Raw genomic sequence first — 22,434 nt, forward strand, 5'->3', positions numbered from 1 at the left:
AAGTTTTGACTGTACTTTAATTTTTCATTACTTTTTTACCCAAATTACCTATCTTTTATGTGGTTCTAGCACTCAAGCATTTACCAAAGAACTCATTAGCCTGGCAATGAAGGTTTAAGTGAATCTACCTTCATCGATTGAATCCACTTTTTCTTTTAATCAATTACATTTTATCACTCTTTCAGCAAAATTTCTCTGTTCACAATTTCCCTATATGCTAAGCTATAATAAACTGGATTTCAGTCTAAGGGTTGGAAGGGAATTTACATTCAATGAACATCTAAGACACAGTCTTGTTTTGATCATCCTGGACAAATTAGAACTTTATTTGTTCTGTAAATTTTTCAAAATACAGAAACTACTTAGCATTCTCCAAAAATTCTACAAGGAATATATGTAGCCTTCTTTTCATAGTAAATATATAAATATGTAGAGGATAAATGATGACTGTTTTTAAAGATCTCTTAAGAATAGTATATAGCATTATTCATGGACAAAAGTCATCTTTTTTTTCAGTATCCAATGTACTTATAACAAACTATTTCTTCTTATTTAAAAATGAAGATAAAGGATGGCAGGTGTTTGATTAATAAAATGATATTTCTTCATTTATTATAAAATACCATACATGGTCAACTAAATGATTTATTTTTAAAAAATCATTTTACTGGGGGAAATAATGGTTAATATTACAGTTGTTAGCCTAAATGATGTCTTAAGTTTGTTCATTATGTCCATTTTACTAGTTTTTGTGACTTCCGAAATTTTCTGATTTCATAGATTTTGATATCTAGACATATCTACTATATAGGTGACCTGAGTAATGCCAAGTTTTATAATAAGAAAATGACCTCATATTTCCTGAATCATATGCAAATATTACAGACATGTATATGAATAGTTTGTATAATGACCAAAAGAAAATAAAAACCTATTAAACTAAGTTATTTTTCTTCAAAAAAGGAATACTTCCCCAGCTATAGACTGTTTTTTTTCCCTCATTATACAGGCTTGGAATTTCAACTTTGTATTCTAAATTAATACAACTCCTTAAGCAGTATGTTTGAAGGTTTCTTACTCTCAAGGGAAAGAAATAACCTCTACAACTTATTGACTATGGAGCAGCTATCTCATAAGCTGTAATGATATTTTTCTCCTTGGGATGTGAATACTCAGCTTTTTCTTAGTCACTTTTTTTCAAACTATTTTTAGACATTCAATCCATTTTCCCCTCATATTAATTAAATAGTGATTTGTGAGACTATGAGTTAATAGTCTCAATATATTATATTAACACCATTCCCACCACCAAAGGTCTGTGTATTCCCCCCACACAACAGTGAAGCTGAACATCTACCCTCCCCCTCCCCCCAGAGGTTTTTACTTTGGTGCCATACTCCAAACTCAGTCAGATTCTGCTTATTAGTCACTTTTAAAGTATCTGAGAGGATAAATTCAATTTAACTCAACCTGTTCATGATTATAAATTACCTAGCTATTGTTTTGGCATTCTAATTTAAAAATTCAGTAAGAATGCTTGTTATCTCCAAAACATTTAGGCAAATGGTCACTCTTAGTATGAGGGAAATCTGATTTCTTCCAAAAGGATCCACTGAACCACAATGTTTAGTTTAATAACCCTTGCACATACTAAAAATGGGAATAAAATTTAAAAAGACAAGTCTTAACATGGAAAGCATTTCTTCAATGCTTTATTAGTTAGTGTCTGGGTTGTCTATTATTGGAACCTTACTGTTTTAATGAATTTTGTGCAATGTGTGCCAGCACACAATGACTGATGCATAAATATCAGTAGAAAAATAACAATAACAAATTAATCTAAGTAAGGATTTGGAAAAAAGGAAGGCAGTTCACAAACGGGAAGTAAAATGGCTAAACTTTTCAGTTCTGGCATATGGTGGTGCCCAGTATTGAACCTACAATCCCGGAGTCTCAGGAGTGAAAGTCTTTTACATAATGAGGATGTTATGGCCCCTACCATACCCCTTATTTAAAAAAAAATGTGGGGGAATGGCAAATAGGTAAAGTCAAGGAGTTTTATCCTTCTTTTTTTTTTTTTTCAGTCTCTTACTCTATCGTTTATATCTGTTACCAAAATGACCTGCATTTCTCTGAAAGACAACTATGAGATGCTTTCACTCACATGCACAATATAAAAAATCGGGAATACATGAATTTGTGAGAAAAAAGATTAGTCAAACTGTTGTTAAGACTTCGTGAAAACTATGATGGTTACCCTGGGGGGCAGGAAAGTGACATGGTGGAGGTGTGGGAGAAGGGTACAGAACTGTGGTGGTAAGTGTGGTGTGGAAATATAACTTGCAAACAATTATTCAGTCACTAATAAAAATAAATGGATAAAATGACTAAAGCAGGGAAGAGAAAAACAAATGTGGCGGAGAGTTTCTGCTGAAAGTATGGATCATGAAATTATAATAAAACTTTTCATTCGACTTCACATTAACCATAATGACATGTGTACATTTCAAAGAAAATGTTTCAGTTGAATATGGATATTTTGTAAAGCAAAGTCAAACAAATGTGTTTACTCTATAGTTTGCTCACCCACCTAAAATATAAAACTTAAAAATCCTCCAACTTAGTATAGAACTCTTAAAACCTAAAGTAATTATACTATAATAAACATTAGGAACAACTGAAAAAATTCTGGAGATTTTTTTTTTTCATGGGGGGGAGTTTATGTATGGTCATACTCCTAAGTAATTCATGTGTAAAACTTCTCTATAACTTTTTCATAGTTCTATACTTCATATGATATAACTATAAATTTAAAGTGTTATCATTCGAGATTCCTCCTCTACTATAACACAGAACTGAGTTCTATTTCTTATGAATTAATTTATAAACAAAAATATAAAAGTTATTTTCTTGACATAGTTTTCCAGAGATGAATTTAAAACTATCACACATTTACACTGACATATAGTTTTTAAAAACAAAGTGAGAAATTTACTCATTAACAGATTGAGTCAGAAAGCTACTTGTTTTTACCTCTTCAAGAATGTCAACATTTTGCCTAGTTTGGCACTTCTGATCCTCATATATTTCTTAAGACTCTAATTACTGGTTATGGACTAAACATAGTACTGTATTTAATGGCAAAAGCAAAACTTTAGGTTCACGAGCATTTCTATCAGTTCAAGTAGTATATGTGAACCCCAATCATGTGATTTGGGCTGCCCCACTCTCTGAGAATAACCCACCTACCTCTCTCTCTCTAGAAGGTCAGATTACAAAGAACTTGATCTGATTTTTTCATTGAAGAAATGTTAAGTGATTTCCCAAGACAACAGACTAGCAAGTGGATTTCTAATTTCTTATCAATTTGTCTCCCATCATAGAATCTGAAGGAATACCTAATATAATGATAAGAATAATTCAAAATTCTTATTTCTACTTCCTGGCATCCTATGGAATTGGATACATCTATATTTAAATACCTGTAGATATTTTTTTATAAGATAGAAATGTCTTAATGCATGCTTTAGTCTGTTGATCATGTCACCTTCTTTTGGTCACTAGTATATACTCTCAAAAAGGAAAATCCTTAAGAAAATACGCACTCATGACTTCCTGATTTAAAGCCCATTCTTAGCTAATTCTTTTTGAGATTATGGTACAAATCTAAATTTCATTATCTATAGGCAAGGAATAAATACTGTGTGCAATATGTCAAAATAACTAAAATAAAATAGATACCTGCTGAAGTTGTGACAACTCTAAGAACACAAACCAGATCTCAAAAAGACAATCACATTGATGAACTGATGACTTAAAAATGCCAGGGGGCATGGAATTGTGTCAGGCACACAAAGATAATGTGAAAACCTCCATAACTATACCTATGCATATACTGAGTTAGAATAAGAAATAGGTGCAATTCTACATATTAACCACTTCTTTTTTTTTAAAGATTTTTTTTGATATTTATTTATATATTGCCTTTTGTTGCCTTTGTTGTTTTTATTGTTGTTGTTATTGATGTCGTTGTTGAATAGTACAGAGAGAAATGAAAAGAGGAGGGGAAGATAGAGAGGGGGAGAGAAAGACAGACACCTGCAGACATGCTTCACTGCTTGTAAAATGATTCCACTGCAGGTAGGGAGCTGGGGGATGGAACCGGGATTCTTGTGCCAGTCCTTGCGCTTTGCGCCACCTGCGCTTAGCCCACTGTGCTACCGCCCAACTCCCAACCACTTCTTCATAGTATGGATGATTCACTAATTTTGAATAGTACTCCTGGTGACGTCATGTTTTAGAACACTTATTTTTGCTATGCTTATGTTACATATTTTCAACATTTTATAAGCTCTTGTGGAAATAGAGCTGAATCATCAACTTTCTACTCTGCTAGCTTAGGTTGTCACTGAAGAATACCACCATACATATTTTTGGTATGAATGATCAACTTCTATCCAATAAAAGTTCAAATGGCTCCAGCTCTTCCTTCAATGTTTAATACATGTCACAAAGAAATCTAATTATTTTAAAAAGTCAGTTAACCTACCCTCATTTTACATTCTTCATTAACGGTGAGTTGCTTACTCTATGCAAGGTTGATATTTTATAATATTTAAGTTAAGTAACCTGGATCACGATACCCCCATACGCATCATTTATTTATAGATTCCGTAGATATTTATAAATAGAGATTTATAAGAATTTTAAATTACAACATGAAATAAAACCAAAAAACCTAAAATTTTAATTAGTGGAAAACAGAGCTAGAATTGGGAATCCCTTCCCTTCAAAAAAAAAAAAAAAAAGCATGACCACATTTACTATATTTTATTCATAGTCTACCTCACACTTTAAACATTGGAAAAGATTAAGTAGCACTATTCATGGGTATTTTGAGTATTAAAATAGCACTGTAATAATGTATAATGTATAAAACCTGGCCCAGATTATCAATTTCCAGTATATTTTAAATTGTTTGTATCTATAGCTAACAGTATTAGTAATTTCTGACATATAAAGAAGAAAAGTGTGCCCCAAGATAAGAAAATTTGTGGGTGGATCTGTACTGATGAAATCCATACAGAATTATATGAAAGGCTTATACTTTCTTAATGCACTTGGTTAAACATAGACTTTAAGATGATGAACAGATATCTCAGTTTCTCTGTGGGCTTTTTATTGAATAATAAATATACTAGAAAAATCAGAACTTTTAACTATACGAAGTATTTCATTAACTACCTATCCCATTACCCAATCACCATAAAAACAGTGATAAGCTGCCTTATCAAATGTCAGAATATACTCTTGACCACAAAACTATATGGAAGTTATTAATACAGAAACAGTTAAAAAAGTGGAATATTTCAGAAAGTATCAGCAATAAATGTGTTATAAACATGAAGAAAAGTCAGTAAACTTATGTAAACACAGGTGACAACTTTACAGAGAGTTTGTTTCAGATGGGAAAAAAACAAATATTCATATATTACATAACTACTGAAGTTACACAAGAATTTTTACTAATTTTACTAGTGTTGGTTGATTCATTAAAATTAAAATATGATCTATGTTAATTAACAGGTAACAGCACCAGTACTAACATTATTACACAAAGATCATGAGAAATAAACATTAACTTATGTCACTGATGCAGAAAGATGAACTATTCACTTATAACTGCATGAATTCCAAAGGTGATGATTGGAGTTAAACTTATCCATTAAATGTTCAGATTATTCTCATCACATACCTCTGTTCTCGATAGTTTCTTTTCATGAACAAAAAGAGAGGAGGAAAAGAGAATTAGTTACCTGTAGAAGTACATTAAGAGGTAGTACAAAACATAAAAGCTATAGCATTCACTGAAAGGTTTCCACCACAGGATTTAGAAGTGTAGAATTAAAACAGGAATATACACATAACTATAGTCTCACAATACTAACGGGGGGCAGGTGACACCAACAGGAGGCCTAGTGGTGGTGCACCTGGTTGAGCGCACATGTTACAATGTGAAAAGACCTCGGTTCGAACCCCAGGTCCCCACCTGCAGGGGGAGAGCTTTGTGAATGGTGAAGCAGTGCTGCAGGTCTCTCTCTCTATATATATTCCCCTATTCTCTTGATTTCTGGCTGTCTCTATCCAATAAATAAAGATAACAAAAAAAGTTTTAAGTAAGACCAATGAACTTATGGCATAGTTTTTAAATAACTACTTACTTTTAAAAACATTAATAAGTCAGATAAAAAGTATAACTTTTTCAATAGCAATCTTTTTTTTTATATTTGTTCTAAGCAATTTCTCAATGTTCTAAGCAAAATGTTTTAAAATCAGCCATACTATAAAACAAGTTTTCAGACATGCACAGTGGTTTAACAAGATAAAACTAATAAAATTACTTACATAAATCAACAGTTTCATAGAAATAAAAAATAACATTTATCTCTTTTGAAACGCACACCAAACTAACTAAAGTTCTTCCTGAGAATGTCAAGCAGGAGAATATAAATGCACACCAGAACATTTTGCCTCATTGTATATGATAACTGGAGTCACTATCAAATCTCTTAAATTATTATTACTCACAGAGACTAAAACTTAAGAAAAGTATTTCCAGGGAAGCAATTACAGAAGCCAGACCTTCCACCTTCTGCAACCCACAATGACCCTGGGTCCACGCTCCCAGAGGGATACAGAATGGGAAAACTATCAGGGGAGGGGATGGGATATGGAGATTGGGTGGTGGGAATTGTGTGGAGTTGTACCCCTCCTACCCTATGGTTTTGTTAATTTATCCTTTCTTAAAAAATAAATTAAAAAAGTAAATAAACATGACAACAAAGAAAAAAAAAGAAAAGCATTTCCAATTTAAAGTTTAATTATTCATATGATAAAATAACTTACATGACATCTAAAATAAACCTATCTTAAACAAAAATGTTCTCAAGATGGAGTGATAGTGAGGTCCGAGTGATGTTTAACACAAAAAAGAGATAATCCTTATCTACCACAAATTGTGTTAATATCTTAAAGACCTGCTAGAGGACAATTAAACAACAGGATGGTGGACTCCTCTTCTAGGATCAAGGACAATGTTTCCACATGGATTTTCTTTATTGCACCTTTACCTGTCAATCTATATCCCACCCACCCTCTACCATTTTAATAATAAGCTCATGAGGGGACAAGTACTAATTTTTTACTTATTGTTTTTCATTCCTGAAACTATCAGGTTAGAGCAGAATACAAGTCCAGAACTTCTCTATTCAAGTGCTTTTTTTGGGTGGCAGGCAGTGGTTCACTTGTTGAAGTAAGCACATTACAAGTGAAGCTGGGCCACAGCTATATTGTTTGTTTGTTTATTTGTTTTTCTATCTCCCTCCACCCCTCAATTTCTTTCAGTCCTAGAAAATAAGGGGGGGGGTTAATGGGCTGCTGGAAGCAGTGGAATTATGGTGTAGTCACCAAGACCCAGCAATAAGCCTGGTGGGTGGGGAGTAAAGTAGGGAACTCCTGTTTTTCTCTGTTCTAAATCTCATTACTTGAGTCATCCGCCAGTTCCCAAAAAGTATTCCTCATTTCCTAATACTTCTATTTCTTCCACTCCAACACTTATGGAGAGGGGCAAAAATATATTTGGAAAGATTAATAAGAAAAGTTCTCAGGTCCTAAATTCATTTTGAATATCAGAAAAGTTGAATAAATAGTATGATTCCAGAATGAGCTAATTCACATGAGGAAGGGAGAAGAGATCAAATGATTAAATACATATAAAAGCTCTCCTTTGAACTATATAATTCTGTGACTTCAAATGACATACTAAATCAACCTGTGTAAAAATAAGCATGTAATATGATAACTGATCTGCACATCAAAGACTGTCTTATGGGTTTAAGTCAAGAAAACCTATGTGACCCTGAAGCAAGTCAACCCTTTCTTAGAAGTCATGATTTAACTCCATTCAATGATTTAAAAAGAAATATTTAGTACCCTTACAATAGAATAATTATCTTAAAATTATCATTTTTACATATGTATTAAGTGTCTGTTATAGTACAAGTAGCTATTTGATGGGAAACACTATTATTATGCTGTGGTCTTTCACTATGTCATGCCATACTAATTAAGTATGCCAAACATTACTTTATTATTCATATTATTTAAGGTAGTTTTCCACAAATATCTATCTGTATTTTAATGCTTACAGCATACAAGATTATCCTGGAAGTAAAGTAAATAATAAAGTAAAAGAAAAAAGAAATGTCAGTATTTGACCTCATAATGAGCAAAGACTATATCCACTTTTTTAATTCATATAATTTTTAGTTATAAAATGGAAATATTGACAAGACCATAAGATAAGAGGGGTACAATTCCACACAATTCCCACCACCAGAAGTCTGTATCCCATCCTCTCCCTTAAAAGCTTTCCTGTTCTTTATCCCCCTGGGAGTATGGACCCAGTATCATTATGGGGATATATTCCCTTTTTAAAATTATGACTTTTAGTTTATTTATACATTCAAACTGTGTGATTAGGGGCTGGGTGGTGGCACACATTTAACCTACCAAGGACTTAGGTTCAGGTCCCTGGTCCCCACCTGCAGGGGGGGAAGCTTCACAAGTCGTAAAGCAGTCTACAGGCATCTCTCTAGCTCCCCACTTCCCCTTCCATCTCAGTTTCTCCCTGCCCCATCTAATAAATATATATTTAAAAAATAAATTATTTCCTTTGGTTCATCTGGTTTAAACAATGTCAGGTGGTGATGATAATAGCAATTACTTAACCAAGTACGCTGTCCTAAAAGATTTAAATACTTAAATAGAAACAAACATATTAAACATCTAAATAAGTTTGTAATGTTTGAAGTCATTTACTTAGTTGTATGTTTAAGTAGATCAAACAGGGAACTGGGAAATAACATACTTTGTTAAGTGTACTTTACATGCTACCATGCATAAGGACTGGGTCTGAGCCTCTGCTGCCCACCTGCAGAGTGGATGCTTCTTAAGCAGTGAGGCAAATGCTGCAGGTATCTCTGTTTTGCTCCCACTCTTTCTTCCCCTCCCCTCTCAATTTCTCTCTGTCCTATTAAATAAAGAAAAAATAATAATAAAATAAAAAGGGAAAAATGGTCGCTAGGACAGGTGAATTCGTCATGCAGCCACCAAGCCCCAGCGATAAACCTGGTGGCAATTAAACACACACACATACATATATATGTGTATATATCTATGTATATACACATATATATGTAAATATGAATGTAAAAATCAGATAAAACAATCAAATTCCATAATTTATAAGTTAAAAAATTTATAAACATAACTATAAAATTTTAAGTGCTACTCTAAAGCTTATAAAAATGCAGGCTTTAAAAGGCTGTAAGTTAAAGTTGAATTTTACAAAAAAATTAAATCTCTAAATAGCTTCTTCACACACACACACACACACACACACACACACACACACGAATTTAACAAATGACAGTACCTCATTCACATTGGTTGTGAAGATAAAGGAGTTTTGTCCTTAGCACCAACTATAGCCATAGTTATCAGGCAGTAACACATATAGTGCTGTTGTAATCATTGATATTCTTGTTACCTCCCTCCGTTGTCATGAAAGCACTGTGCTTTCTTCTGAACTATCTTACCAACATAGGTTTAAATAAATAGAACTAAAGCACTATGAAGCAAGCCAGACCTTTGTAGAAGCCATAATTTAACTTCACTTAATTTAATTTTTTTATTTTGTTTTTTTTTCTCTTTTGTTGCCCTTGCTGTCTTATCGTTGTTGTGATTATTATTGTTGTTATTGATGTTGTTGTTGTTGGATAGAATAGAGAGAAATGGAAAGAAGAGGGGAAGACAGAGAGGGGGAGAATAAGATAGACACCTGCAGACCTGCTTCACCGCTTGTGAAGTGACCCCCCTGCAGGTGGGGAGCTGGGGGCTCGAAGTAGGGTCCTTACGCAGGTCTCTGCACTTGGCGCCACATGCACTTAACCAACTGTGCTACCGCCCGACCCCCAAATTCACTTAATTTTAAAACAGTACTCAGTAGCCTTACAATAAAAGAATAATATAAAATGATGAACTACTATTGTCTTTAATCACTTCCAAAACATAATCAGAAGAAAACTGAATCAGACAGATTTTTACTGCATGTATATTTACCTAATCATACAAAACTTTCTAGAAATCTTAATTTAAATAAAATTTTAAAATAGATTTTGACAGCAACAGTAGTGAAATATTTCACTTACTTATAACCCCATGCAGTTATTCCTAATATGATGGCTAGCACTAGAATGGTACCAGCAATTATGCCTATGATGATATTGGTACCAGCAACACCTGGAAAAAAGGAAATAATAATGAAAGTCACTGTATACAATTCCAACTTAGATAAAAATATTTTTCATAAATGTTATTCTCCAAACTTGTAATTAGCATACTAACAACATTATTTTTTTCAAAATGAGTATTTTGAATAGGAGAAGTGACTCAGAGGTATTATAAAGGTAAACCCTAGAATTTATCTCCAGTTTTATATGTTTTTTAAAAGGTAAATGTATTTTTCTCTCTAGTATAGTTTTAATTATATAGAACATAATCTTTCAAAATTGTTTATTAATTATGCTAGTTTCCATGTCTAGCATAATGACTATGTATTTGTATGTATATTTTGAAATAAAAATATGCATTTTTAAAGAGAAAAAAATCAACTTATCAATCTGCATCAATTAAAAAATAATTACATGTTTCCTTTTAATTTCTATCCAAGGACATTTTGCCATTGTGGTTTTTACATATATTCCTGGGGTAGGGGAATGATGCGGGCTTGAACTATAAGTCAAAGGCATAAAAGGAGAGCTGATGCCATCATATTGGCATAACACCCTCCAAAGAAGAATGTTCAGAAACCTATGCTCATTTTGACTCTGACTTCTTCCTCAGAAATTCAAGACATGACATTATTGTTCATACCATTCCATTTTTGGAAAGGACCTTATTGTTCTTGGGTATGTGCAAGTGTGATAGTTTGTCTCTCAATGTAAATGTAAGTTCTGAAGGGAAAAGGCCATTTCTTGGGGATTTATATAATCATGCTTAGGTGGTATAAATCATAAAGAGATTGATTTTTGTAGTTTTTGACTGTGATCTATCAATGAGAACAAGGCAACACTAGACTGGCAGAGAGCCTGGGCAAGGATAATATCCAGAACTAGATAATGGCATGTTTTGTCCACATCTTTTGTCAATATGTATGAGATGTAATCCTTGAGGGGATCGTGGAAGTGAGAGTAGCTAGTAAGTGGATAGCTTGGCCAACAAGCTCAAGTAAGGGTTCAAAAGGAAAAAAGTCAGGCTCTGATTCCAGAAGACCTATTTTAATGATTCTTATTTGCAACATATGCTTAATATCCAGACATTTACCCAGAGCTCTTAAGACTTCTCTTTGTCATTTGCACTCCTGAGATCTTTTTCTAGACATAAAAAGTAGAAACTATGGATGACTAGAGATGATTGCAATTCTTCATGACAGAGTGCATGACTGGAATCCCCAAAGTATATGAGCAAAACTAAAAGACTTCATCTTACCCAGGTCCTCTGTGGAATGAATGAATGAATGTAGATCCAGAGGAACCCAAAGGCAATGGAATTTTCCTCCTCTAAAACCTAACACATTTGTCTTCCCTTCCTTTTCTGCTGAAAATCTTTTAAAAATCATTTTATGGAGAAGGGATGAATTATGGTTTACAGGACATAGGTACAATTTCTTATCTTCTGTGATAAGTGTCTGCAGAACATTCTCATCGCTACCTTAAGTCCTTTTCCACCATTACAGTCTCCATCCCTTTATTCCCCTTCTTTCAAGAGGATTGAACAGTGATCAATAAACTTGATAATGGCCTTTAATAACCCTAATTAGTGGCATGATTTTTGACAACTCACATTCACGTTCCTGAATGGTCTCGTTTCTGTATGAACTACTGGAATAAGCACCATACTATCAATGCTAAGATCAGGGCTGCCATTATCTGAATTATTCTGTGATTTTATTAATGTTACATTGGCTGAAGTCCCTGGTGTTTTTTTTTTTAATTCACCTAGATGATTCAAATTAACAAGCACTTTCCTTCTCATGCATTGGAAGTGAATAGACTTCAGGATTTGAGCTCTATGCAATGAAAAAGAATACTAATAATAAAATGATGAAGTAGTTTTAAGGGGACAAATTCAGCTCCAAGGGATGTCTTCTTCCAACTACACACATGTGATTTCTGCTTCTCATTTGGGTCACTCTAGATTTTAACATTGCTCTTAAATCCTTTCAAGGCAAAAATTACAACTTTCAGAATTTCCTACAGCTCAAGCTGCAAAACTGAGTTGATGAGAAGAGTATACACTAAAATTTCCAGGCAGCAAATGATTTAAGAACTAATTCTTCAATTTTTTTTCTTACTTAGTTTGAAATAGGAAATTCTTCATTTAAGTTAAGACAAGTAAGTATTCAGACAACTTTCTTCCTTAAAAAAAAAAAAAAAGCTAGATGGGACTAGGAGATGGTACAGTGTAAATCATCCACTTCACGTGAGTAAGGCACTGGTTTATCTCCACATCATGGGGAAGTAGTAAGGAGAACTCCACAAATGATGGCACTATATTCTCTCTAGTATTTACTCACTGCATCTCTCCTACTTAGTATGCCTCTAAAAATAGAAACAATTAGGTCAGAGGTGTGGTTCAATGGTAATAAATGTACAAGTCTCTGAGTTCAATCTGTGGCACCTCATTAAAGAACATTAACATTTGCTTTAAGTCCCACATCAGTATAGTACTTGAAAAAAAAAAGCTGTCTGCTATAGGACAAAATAGGGTTAAATTAGTAGACTAACCTTATTTAATATATCATTACAATTTAATAAACCCCAGTCATGTATTAAAATTTACTATTATGCATTTTTAATTTATATTTAAGTTGCAGAAATCATTCAAATGAAATTTTCCAAAAGGCAATTTCTTCTTTCCTTATGTATAAATACATAATGGAACAAAGTTAAATGCTTACCATTGCCAGATAGAGTTAAGTCATTCTTTACATCATCCAAAGGGAAGTAAGTGCTGCAATCTGCACCTATCCAGTTTCTGTTACACACACATTTCAACTCATTGCTGCAAACCTGAAATCCAAAATCAATCTAGAGTCAACATCAACTATCTAGTATAGAGGCATGAAAAATAAACATTCATTTTTCATTATCATATTCTAAGAAATCTGGTGCTACTAAAAATTATTGGTACTTTCTAACATTAATCATCTTCTTATTTAAGAAAATATTTTCTAGAAACCCACAGTTTACCTAAAAATAGTAATGAATTTAACAGAATACTAAGTCTATATGCCAAAAAAATCAATAGAATTATTAAATATTAAACAAATAATAAGAGGGAGATTTGTAAACTTAAACAGAAGTGCAATTATTATATATATATACATATATATATATATTATTGGATAAAGACAGAGAGAAATTTAGTGCAGAGCAGGAGATAGAGAGACAGAGACACTTGCAGCTCTGCTTCACCACTTGTGAGGCTTTCCCCCCTGCAGTTGGGGATGAGGAGCTTGAACCTAGGTCCTTGCACACTATAATGTGTGAGCTTAACCAAGTGCACCACCTCCTGGCTCCAAAGTGCAACTATTTGTCAATTACCCAATACAAGATTTTTTTTTCTCTTCAAAAACAGAACCTTTAAAGAAACACAAAAGATAAAGAGAAATTTGACAAAGATGATATAGACCTTATGCTTTTCAGTTGTCTGAAAAAAATCCGTAACACAACTACAATGTTGACACCTCAACCCAAATCAGAAATTATTACATAAGGGACCAAAGCATAGGGAGAAAAGTTCAAATAAAAAATGGCACTACAAGAAAATAATCTGTCATTAGTTATACGTTCATGAAACTGCATTTAAATATAGATTTTATCATTCACAGAAACTATAAAGGGAATGGGAAACAGGAAATATTTTAGATAATAGTCCTTGAGGAGAGTTGGATGGGTTCTGTCATTTGTCTCATCTAATTTTTAGAAGTTGGCATACTCAAAACTAAACATAACTAGAAAATATTATTAATAAATTTCACATTTCAAATCAATTCATGTTAATAAAATTCTATAGATTAACAGATGTTCAGGAAAATAATATTTTCACACTTAAAATGAAAAGCTGGACTTCTCTGGGGACTTCCAGGACACATGGCTATAGAGTAACAGCAAAAAGAACAGACTTTCCCAAAATAATATTGACAACTATCTAACGTTACAAACCTCAACAAACTACAGCTGAGACATCCACAGAAGCACTGCAGCCTCAGGTGGGTTCTTGTGCGTGGTGGGGGAGAAAAGGAAGTATAGGATTAAAACTAAACTAAACACACAGAAGTTAAGAGCTCTGGCATTTTCCCTCTGTGTTGCAGCAGCCAAAGCAATACACAGTGCTTACAGTGAGAAAGGGAAAACTGAGCTTTTACTCCATGACCTAAGGGGTGTTAGCCTACTGAACTACTGGCAAAGACATACCACAAGTATTTCATGTTTCATATCTACTTCTGTGGCATAAAAGAAATGAATAGTTAACCTGTGTCAAAATACTCAATACTCACTCCATGTCCTGAACAAACAGAGCCTTCTTTATTGCTTAAGCAAGTGCTAAAGTTGAAGGAAGCTACGGGAAGACATCGGTGTTCTAAGCACATCATTTGCGGACCACACGGTGTCCCATCTTCCACATAACCAAGATCTACATCCTCTTCAAGCTTAACATGCCCACCACTAAAAAAAATTTAAAAAGAGAGATTTAAAAATGGGATTCCCTTAATCAATACTCATCTTAAGAACATGTTTAAAAACCTTCTCTATTTGCTACCTAATAAAAACTAGTAGCATAAGCACTTTTTACTTGTAAATGAAGAACACAATTGAAATATTTTTTATCAAAAGATTTACTTCAGATGTGTCAACAGGGAGTAGATAGCATAATGGTTATGCAAAGAGACTCTCATGCCTGAAGCTCCAAAGTCCCAGGTTCAATCCCCCCTCACCACTGTAAAAGAGCTGATCAGTGCTATGGTGAAAAGAAAAGAAAAGAAAAGAAAAGAAAAGAAAAGAAAAGAAAAGAAAAGAAAAGAAAAGAAAAGAAAAGAAAAGAAAAGAAAAGAAAAGAAAAGAAAAAAACAGATGTATAGACATCCTTTGGGATTTAAAAAGTACAATTAGTGTAACAAGGTCTGAAGCTGAAATGGCTTTATAATCTAATCAAGGAAGCCATTATTGTTATTACTTGATTTGATAAGTAAGCTGCTATGCAGATTTCAAGCATGCTTTAAATAAGAATAAGAATTGGTTTCAGCTTATATTGCCAAAATGATTACTGTATTTATAGATGATTTTGAGAATGGCTATTCTACTTCACTATTCAATATGACAAGTTCAGATACTGCATAGTAGTAAAAACAGTCTGGAAATAGAACATAATTCAATCATATGGTATCTGTCAATGCTAGAACCAAAATCACCATGTGTTGATTTTTATTTTTATCAAAATTACATACATCTCAAAGATCAAAGGTGGCTCATCTGATACAGCACACAAGTTAGCATGCTTGAGGACTCAGCGAAGTTCCTGATCACCACCTGGGAGCACTGGAAGGGCAAGCTTCAACAATGGTGGAACAGTGAAGTATTTCTCTCTCTCTCTCTCTCCTCTCTAGTTCTGTTTCTTAGTATCTATCTAAAGGAAAGAAAAATAGCCACTGGTAACAGTAAAGTCATGTGGGCACTCAGCCCCAGGATGACCTTGGTGGCAAATAAATAAATTACCTATGTCTGGTTCAAAGAGCCAAAAGAACAGTACTTTTTCAATGCAATAAAGCAGTCTGCTACTTCAAATCCTACATAGACTCCTTCATTAAGAAAACCACTTTCTCTTCTTCATTTGTTCTTTACATATACCTTTAAATATTGAGCTCGCATTCACATTTAAACTGTTCATTTATATATTAATAGTTGAATTTCCTTTATGGAACCAGAATTTTTTTTCTTTCCCTAATCAATTTCCCAGCACAAATTTTGTTTAATAAACAGTAAAATAAACTGAAATATGTAAAGTATTATGAATATAAATGTTTTAAACCCATTATAATCCTGTGCAACTTTTTAATCAAATTATTAAATCTTTTATTTGTTGGTTCTTTCCTCATTTTTCCAATAATGTATTACCAATTCAAAAACAAATACAATTACTCAGTCAAAATCCCCACTCAAAATGTGACTGGGGGTAGAAGATAGCACACTTTACCATACACAAATGGTAAATACCAGGTCCAAGTGTCCCACACCATATGGAAGCCATTGTACACAAGAGAAGCAGTAAGTAGAGCAGTAGTGCAATGTCTTGACCTCTCTGTTTCTTTCTCCCTCTCTGGCCCACTGTTTCTATGTGAAAGAGGGAAAATATTATGTTGGAAGTAGTGGAGTTACGCCATCATGAAACCCTGGTATTAAAAAAAAAAAAAAAGGAAAAACAATCGATGTCTGTATGAATTTTAATTTATCTTCCTATAGAAACTTCTCCTGGGGTTTCTTCTGCTTCTATCTGATCTGGTTGTTCCTATACTAAATGCAGAGTTAAATATATATTGGACTCCTCACCATTCACTGCCCTGTCTCTCTTCATCATAGGCATCCTGTTTCCTAAATTATTTGCCTTTCTCTTTCTCAGCTTACTGTTTTATTTTGGAAGAACACACCTTCAAGTACAAATTTCAGAGGAAAACATATAGAGAAGTAAATTTCAAGGAAGCTTGCATATCTAAAATTATCATTATTCTCTAGCCTCAAATTTAGTTGATATTTTGCCTAGGGAAAGAATTCTAATTTGAAAAATTATTTTCTCCTTTGTCTTCCAGCTCCCTTGAGTCTTGTAAACAGTTCTAAAGACAGTCTAAAGACATATATTGCTTTCCCTGTCCCCCAATTGCAATTCTTTTGTCATGAAGTTCAAAAATCTCCTAATAATATGTATGCACATACATCTAATTTCACTCAATATACCTGGCACTTATTGGGTCTAAAAATATGGAAACTGAACCCCTTCAATTATAAAGAATACTCTAATTACTCACTGACAATGTCCTTCCTGCTGCTTTCTTTATCATTTCTATTCTAACTTGGTGAACTTTCTGTGTGTTCCCCCCACACTTACCTTTTTCTTTCCTTCTCTCTTTCTTTTTTTCCTTCTTTCCTCTTCTGCTCTATTTTCTAGGGAAGTATTTAACTACTTAGTTTAATTTCTGCAGTTATATTTAACTTCTCGACTTTTTCCCCTCCTTTTAATGTCCCTTATTTTTAAAAGTTACACTTTATTCTTATTCATAATAGAATATTTTATCCTCCATAGGTGGTGGTGGTGATGGTTTTTCTTTTTTTCCATGTTAATCTTTCTTCACCTCTGGTAATCTGTTCATATTTGAATTGGTAGGCAAGACAGGTAACTAGAAATTTTAGGGGTTTCCAGATAAACATCAAAACTGCTTGACCAAAATGTTCCCATTGTCTTCTCTTCGTCTTCCTCTCTTAGAATATATGAACTCTTTAAAAAGATCTATTTAGGGGCTGGGTGGTGGCTCACCTGGTTGAGCATACATATTACAGTGCGCAAGGAGCCAAGTTCGAGTCCCTACCTGCAGGGGGAAGCTTCACGAGTGGTGAAGTAGTGCTGCAGGTGACTCTCTGTCTCTCTTCCTCTCTATATACCACCTTCCCTCTCAATTTCTGGCAGTGTCTATCCAATAAGTAAATATATTTTTTTTAAAAAATCTATTTAACATCATTTTAAAGATGTCAGAAAGGAACAAAAGAAAACATATATTTAATCCACTGATTTTTACCCTGAAGTCTTCATTTATTTTCCATAATAAGAATGAAATGCAAATAAATTTCAAAATCTTACTGATCAAACACAATTCTAAACAACAAAACTATTACAGAACCAACTAGTTTTATCTTCTTTTCATCTTTTCTATCAGAATTAACTCAGTAATCTAAACAGACTAGATTTTACCTGAGTTTTAACATTCACATGAACTGAAAACATAATTGATATTAAATGGTATTTCTTAGTAGCAAGGTGACTAATTTTCTGATAGAATGCTTAAATAATTACCTGCAATTTAATGTTCTTCCCTGCTGTACAACCAAAGTGGATGTGATTTCACCATCAAGTTCTCCAAGCCTTGGAATATTTCCAACATTGGTACACAAAAGGTAACCACAAAGCACATCTCTGTGTTAAAAGATTAGAAGTAAAAGATTATTTACTTCTTTTATCTAAGATATAGAAAACCATTTATAGTTACAAAAAATGATCTTAACTCATTTTGGTATTTGATGCTTTGCATCAAATAAATTATTTGCCCAAATCACAAGCAAAATCAGTTCAAATTAATTTATCCAGATTTTAGTTTTCTCTGAAACTCTATTTCTTTTTTTAAGTTTTTTTTAAACTTATTTATTTATTCCCTTTTGTTGCCCTTGTTGCTTTATTGTAGTAATTATTATTGTTGTCTGTCTTCGTTGTTGGATAGGACAGAGAGAAATGGAGAGAGGAGAGGAAGACAGAGAAGAGGAAAGAAAGACACCTGCAGACCTGCTTCACCGCTTGTGAAGCGACTCCCCAGCAGGTGGGGAGCCCAGAGCTGGAACCGGGATCCTTATGCAGGTCCTTGCGCTTTAAGACACGTGTGCTTAAACTGCTGTGGTACTGCCCGACTCCCTGAAACTCTTATTATTATACCAAAAATCCCTATTCTATTCCAGCTTTCCTTTAGTATTCATTAGTTCAAGCATTTATTTAAAAAACAATAGCCATCAAAATGGTTCCTTCTATATCCAAATCTGTTTTCTGATAATACAATACTGGATGTACAAAATATATCTTAGTACTTTATAAGTAAATGAATTATCTTTGGAAGAATATTCTATTAGAATACAAACCTCTTGGAAAGCAATTACAGAAGCCAGACCTTCTACCTTCTGCAACCCTCAATGACCCTGGGTCCATGCTCCCAGAGGGCTAGAGAATGGTAAAGCTATCATGGGAGGGAGTGGGTTATGGAGATTGGGTGGTGGGAATTGTGTGGAGTTGTACCCCTCCTACCTTATGTTTTTGTTCATTAATCCTTTCTTAAATAAAAAATTTAAAAAAAAAGAATACAAACCTCTTTGTCCTAGAATTAAAGACTACATATGGTATATATTTTATAAATTCCAAACCATTTGGGTCCATCATCCTTCCTTTAATACTACTTAACTACTTCTCCAGATATCATGTGTAATTCAAATTTAACTTTTATTCACTGATATGATATGATATTAAATATTATCTTACATATGAAAACAGTATAGGGGAGAAAAACAATACTAAGCTAAGGTTCCAGTTTGAAAAATAGGACAGTATGATATCAAGCAAAGTTAGTAAGAGAGTTCTCAAATAAGACTGAATTCTCAATCTGCTTCTGTAAAGTCCTAGTTATATGAACTTGGTCAAATTAATTAGCTGTGGAGTCAGAGAGGTAGCACAGACTTTCATATCTGATGCCACAAATTCCCAGGCTCAAGTCCCAGTACCACCATAAGCCAGAGTAGAGTAGTACTCTGCTCTCGCCTCTGTGTCTCATGAAGATAAAACAGATCTTAAAAATAAAAATGTACTCTTTTCACCCTTCTAATTAAGTCTACATGTGGTGAAAGTACATGAAATATATTTTTAAAAATTAACTGCAACTCAATTTCCTCTTCTATAAAATGGAGAGACATCCTTAACTTATATAAAGAAAAACACAGTACTTAGCATAAAGAGTGTACTTAACAAATACTATTTTAAAATATTCTTTTACTTTTTCTTTTTTGCTTCCAGGGTTGTTATTGCTGAAGCTCGGTGCCTGCACTATGAATCCACTGCTCCTGTGGCTATTTTTCATTTTCTCTTTCTTTATTTTATATAGGACAGAAAGAAATTGAGAGAGGAGGGGAAGATAGAAATGGAAAGAGAAGGACAGACACCTGCGGACCTGCTTCACTGCTTATAAAATGAGCCCCCTGCAGATGGGAAGCTAGGGGGTTGAAGCTGGATCCTTGAGCAGGTCCTTGCACTTCATACTATGTACGCTTAACCCAGTGAGCTATCGCCCAACCCTCTGCAAGATTCTTATTATTAACCAGTTATGCAGAAGTTGTAAAATCGACACAAAATTTTGATATGTTCTTAAAGATTCAATGAAAGATTATTTTGATGGCAGCATGCTATAGAAGGCTAGTATAGAAAGCTAATAGGCATTTGAAGAGTTAAAAAATAGGTCCTAAAGACTGGAATAGTACAGATGAAGTGTTGGGGGTATTCCCTGAAGGCTCTTGTGTACTTCAGCTTTCAGGTATATATTTTTCCCTAGCTTATGGACATGTGTGAACATATGCTCTATCTCAGGGGACCTGGACTATATCTAGGTTTGGGGACTTTATTGGGGAGTAGAACACCTGGAATGGAATTAGAGAATACTATGAAAGGAAAGGTCTCACCCGAGTGATGAAGCTGAATGGGAGTACGGATTGACCAGTCAATGCCCATGTTCAGCGGGGAAGCAATTACAGAAGCCAGACCTTCCACCTTCTGCAACCCACAACGACCCTGGGTCCATACTCCCAGAGGGATAGAGAATGGAAAAGCTATCAGGGGAGGGGGTGGGATATGGAGATCGGGTGGTGGGAATTGTGTGGAACTGTACCCCTCTCATCCTATGGTTTTGTTAATGTCTCCTTTCTTAAATTAAAAAAAAAAAGGTCCTAGCTGAAAGGATGCAATCAGAATGGAACTGGAAGAATGAAATGAAAACAAATGTGGAGTACAGAGATGGGATCATAAAACAGGAAATGCGGGTTACTCAGAAAAGGGTGTGTGTGTGTGTGTGTGTGTGTGTGTGTTTCAGGAGATGGTTCAATTGGTAAAACGGAAAACTTGCATATGCCAGAGCTGTGCTCTACTCTTCCTAGCTCATAATATATACATATATACATACATACATACTTACATACATACATACATACGCAAGCAAAACTTTTTATTTTAAAGAAAACCTTATAACTAAGTGAAGAATAAATTCTGGGCTATTTTCACAACTCACCGTTTGTTGCACTGTATCCATGTGTCTTTGTCTTTCCCACAATTACCCTTTTCAGTTCCTTCGATATTCAGTTTCTCATAGCAGTATCTGTCTGATGCCATTACCTCTGAAATAAAATAGAATCTTCTATCAGAGAGGAACATAATGTGTGAGCTATCATTAATGACTGTCGTATGCTTTACATTGGTTTGTTCTAGCCCTCCCCCGCCAAGAGAATTGGATGAGTCCTGTTAATTTCGCGGGCCTGCTTGGCCCCGCCCCAAGGAACCCCGGGAGAGGGTTCCTGAGTTTGAGAGTAAGAGAGTGCTTGTGCCGCCGCAATGAGACAGCAGAGTTCTGTTTGGTGATTGGTTTAGTTTATGAATCATTGTTCCTGAATAAAGAAATACAGCTTCCCTGCCCAGCCGTTGTCTCCGCGTCTCTGTTACCCGCCTGTGAAGCAAGCCGGCCCGGCCAGAGCCTCCCGAAATTTTAACAACAAATGGCGCCCAACGTGGGGCACGAACCCATGACCCTGAGATTAAGAGTCTCATGCTCTACCGACTGAGCTAGCCTGTTTGGCATCATGGTAGCATCTGGAACCTGGTGGCTGAAAAGAGAGTTAACATAAGAGAGAGTTCCAGTGTGGCAGAGTTTCAGAGGGCTCTCAAGTACGAGAGTTCCAGAGTCCCAGATTTGGAGAGTTTCAGGGTTAACAGAGTAAGAAAGAGTTCTAGAGTTGGAGAGTTCCTGAGTTCGAGAGTAAGGGAGAGGGTTCCTGAGTTCCAGAGAAAAAGAAAGAGTGCTTGCGCCGCCGCAAAGAGACAGCCGAGTTCTGTTTGGTGATTAGTTTGTCTTAGTTTGTGAATCGTTGTTCCTGAATAAAGAAATACCACTTCCCTGCCCAGCCGTTGTCTCCGCGTCTCTGTTACCCGCCTGTGAAGCAAGCCAGCCCGGCCAGAGCCTCCCGAAATTTTAACAACAAATGGCGCCCACGTGGACCTGACCTGCGCATCTCTCAGATAAGTAAAGACAATTTGGCTACCTATGCACGATGGCCTTCTCTTCTGCTTGTGAAGAGATCTCCAAAGGCCTCTGCTCTTTCTTCATGAGACTGTTTTGCTGTTTCTGGAACATTTATCTCTGGACCACTCTGTGGTTTCCACTCGCTCAGGCGAACTCAGAACAGCCAGCGGGAA

The 22,434-nt window shown here is 34.7% G+C and overlaps 1 protein-coding gene across 16 annotated transcripts in view; it reads right to left on the bottom strand.

Annotated features, from left to right (window-relative positions):
• ADAM22 (ADAM metallopeptidase domain 22) overlaps positions 1-22,434 on the bottom strand; it is a 261,263-nt gene that overhangs the window by 19,474 nt on the left and 219,355 nt on the right. For 13 of the 16 annotated variants that reach the window (XM_060196278.1, XM_060196276.1, XM_060196284.1 and 10 more), the window contains exons 21-26: positions 21,257-21,362; positions 18,244-18,363; positions 14,684-14,852; positions 13,082-13,193; positions 10,272-10,362; positions 5,756-5,773 (exon numbers count right to left, since the gene is read on the bottom strand). In XM_060196278.1, the coding sequence (XP_060052261.1) occupies positions 5,756-5,773; positions 10,272-10,362; positions 13,082-13,193; positions 14,684-14,852; positions 18,244-18,363; positions 21,257-21,362 (616 nt within the window). The remainder of the gene's footprint in view (positions 1-5,755; positions 5,774-10,271; positions 10,363-13,081; positions 13,194-14,683; positions 14,853-18,243; positions 18,364-21,256; positions 21,363-22,434) is intronic. The other 3 variants (XM_060196291.1, XM_060196286.1, XM_060196290.1) reach the window with 1 other exon arrangement.

Source organism: Erinaceus europaeus, chromosome 8, assembly GCF_950295315.1.
Source record: "Erinaceus europaeus chromosome 8, mEriEur2.1, whole genome shotgun sequence".
Lineage (NCBI taxonomy): Eukaryota > Metazoa > Chordata > Mammalia > Eulipotyphla > Erinaceidae > Erinaceus > Erinaceus europaeus.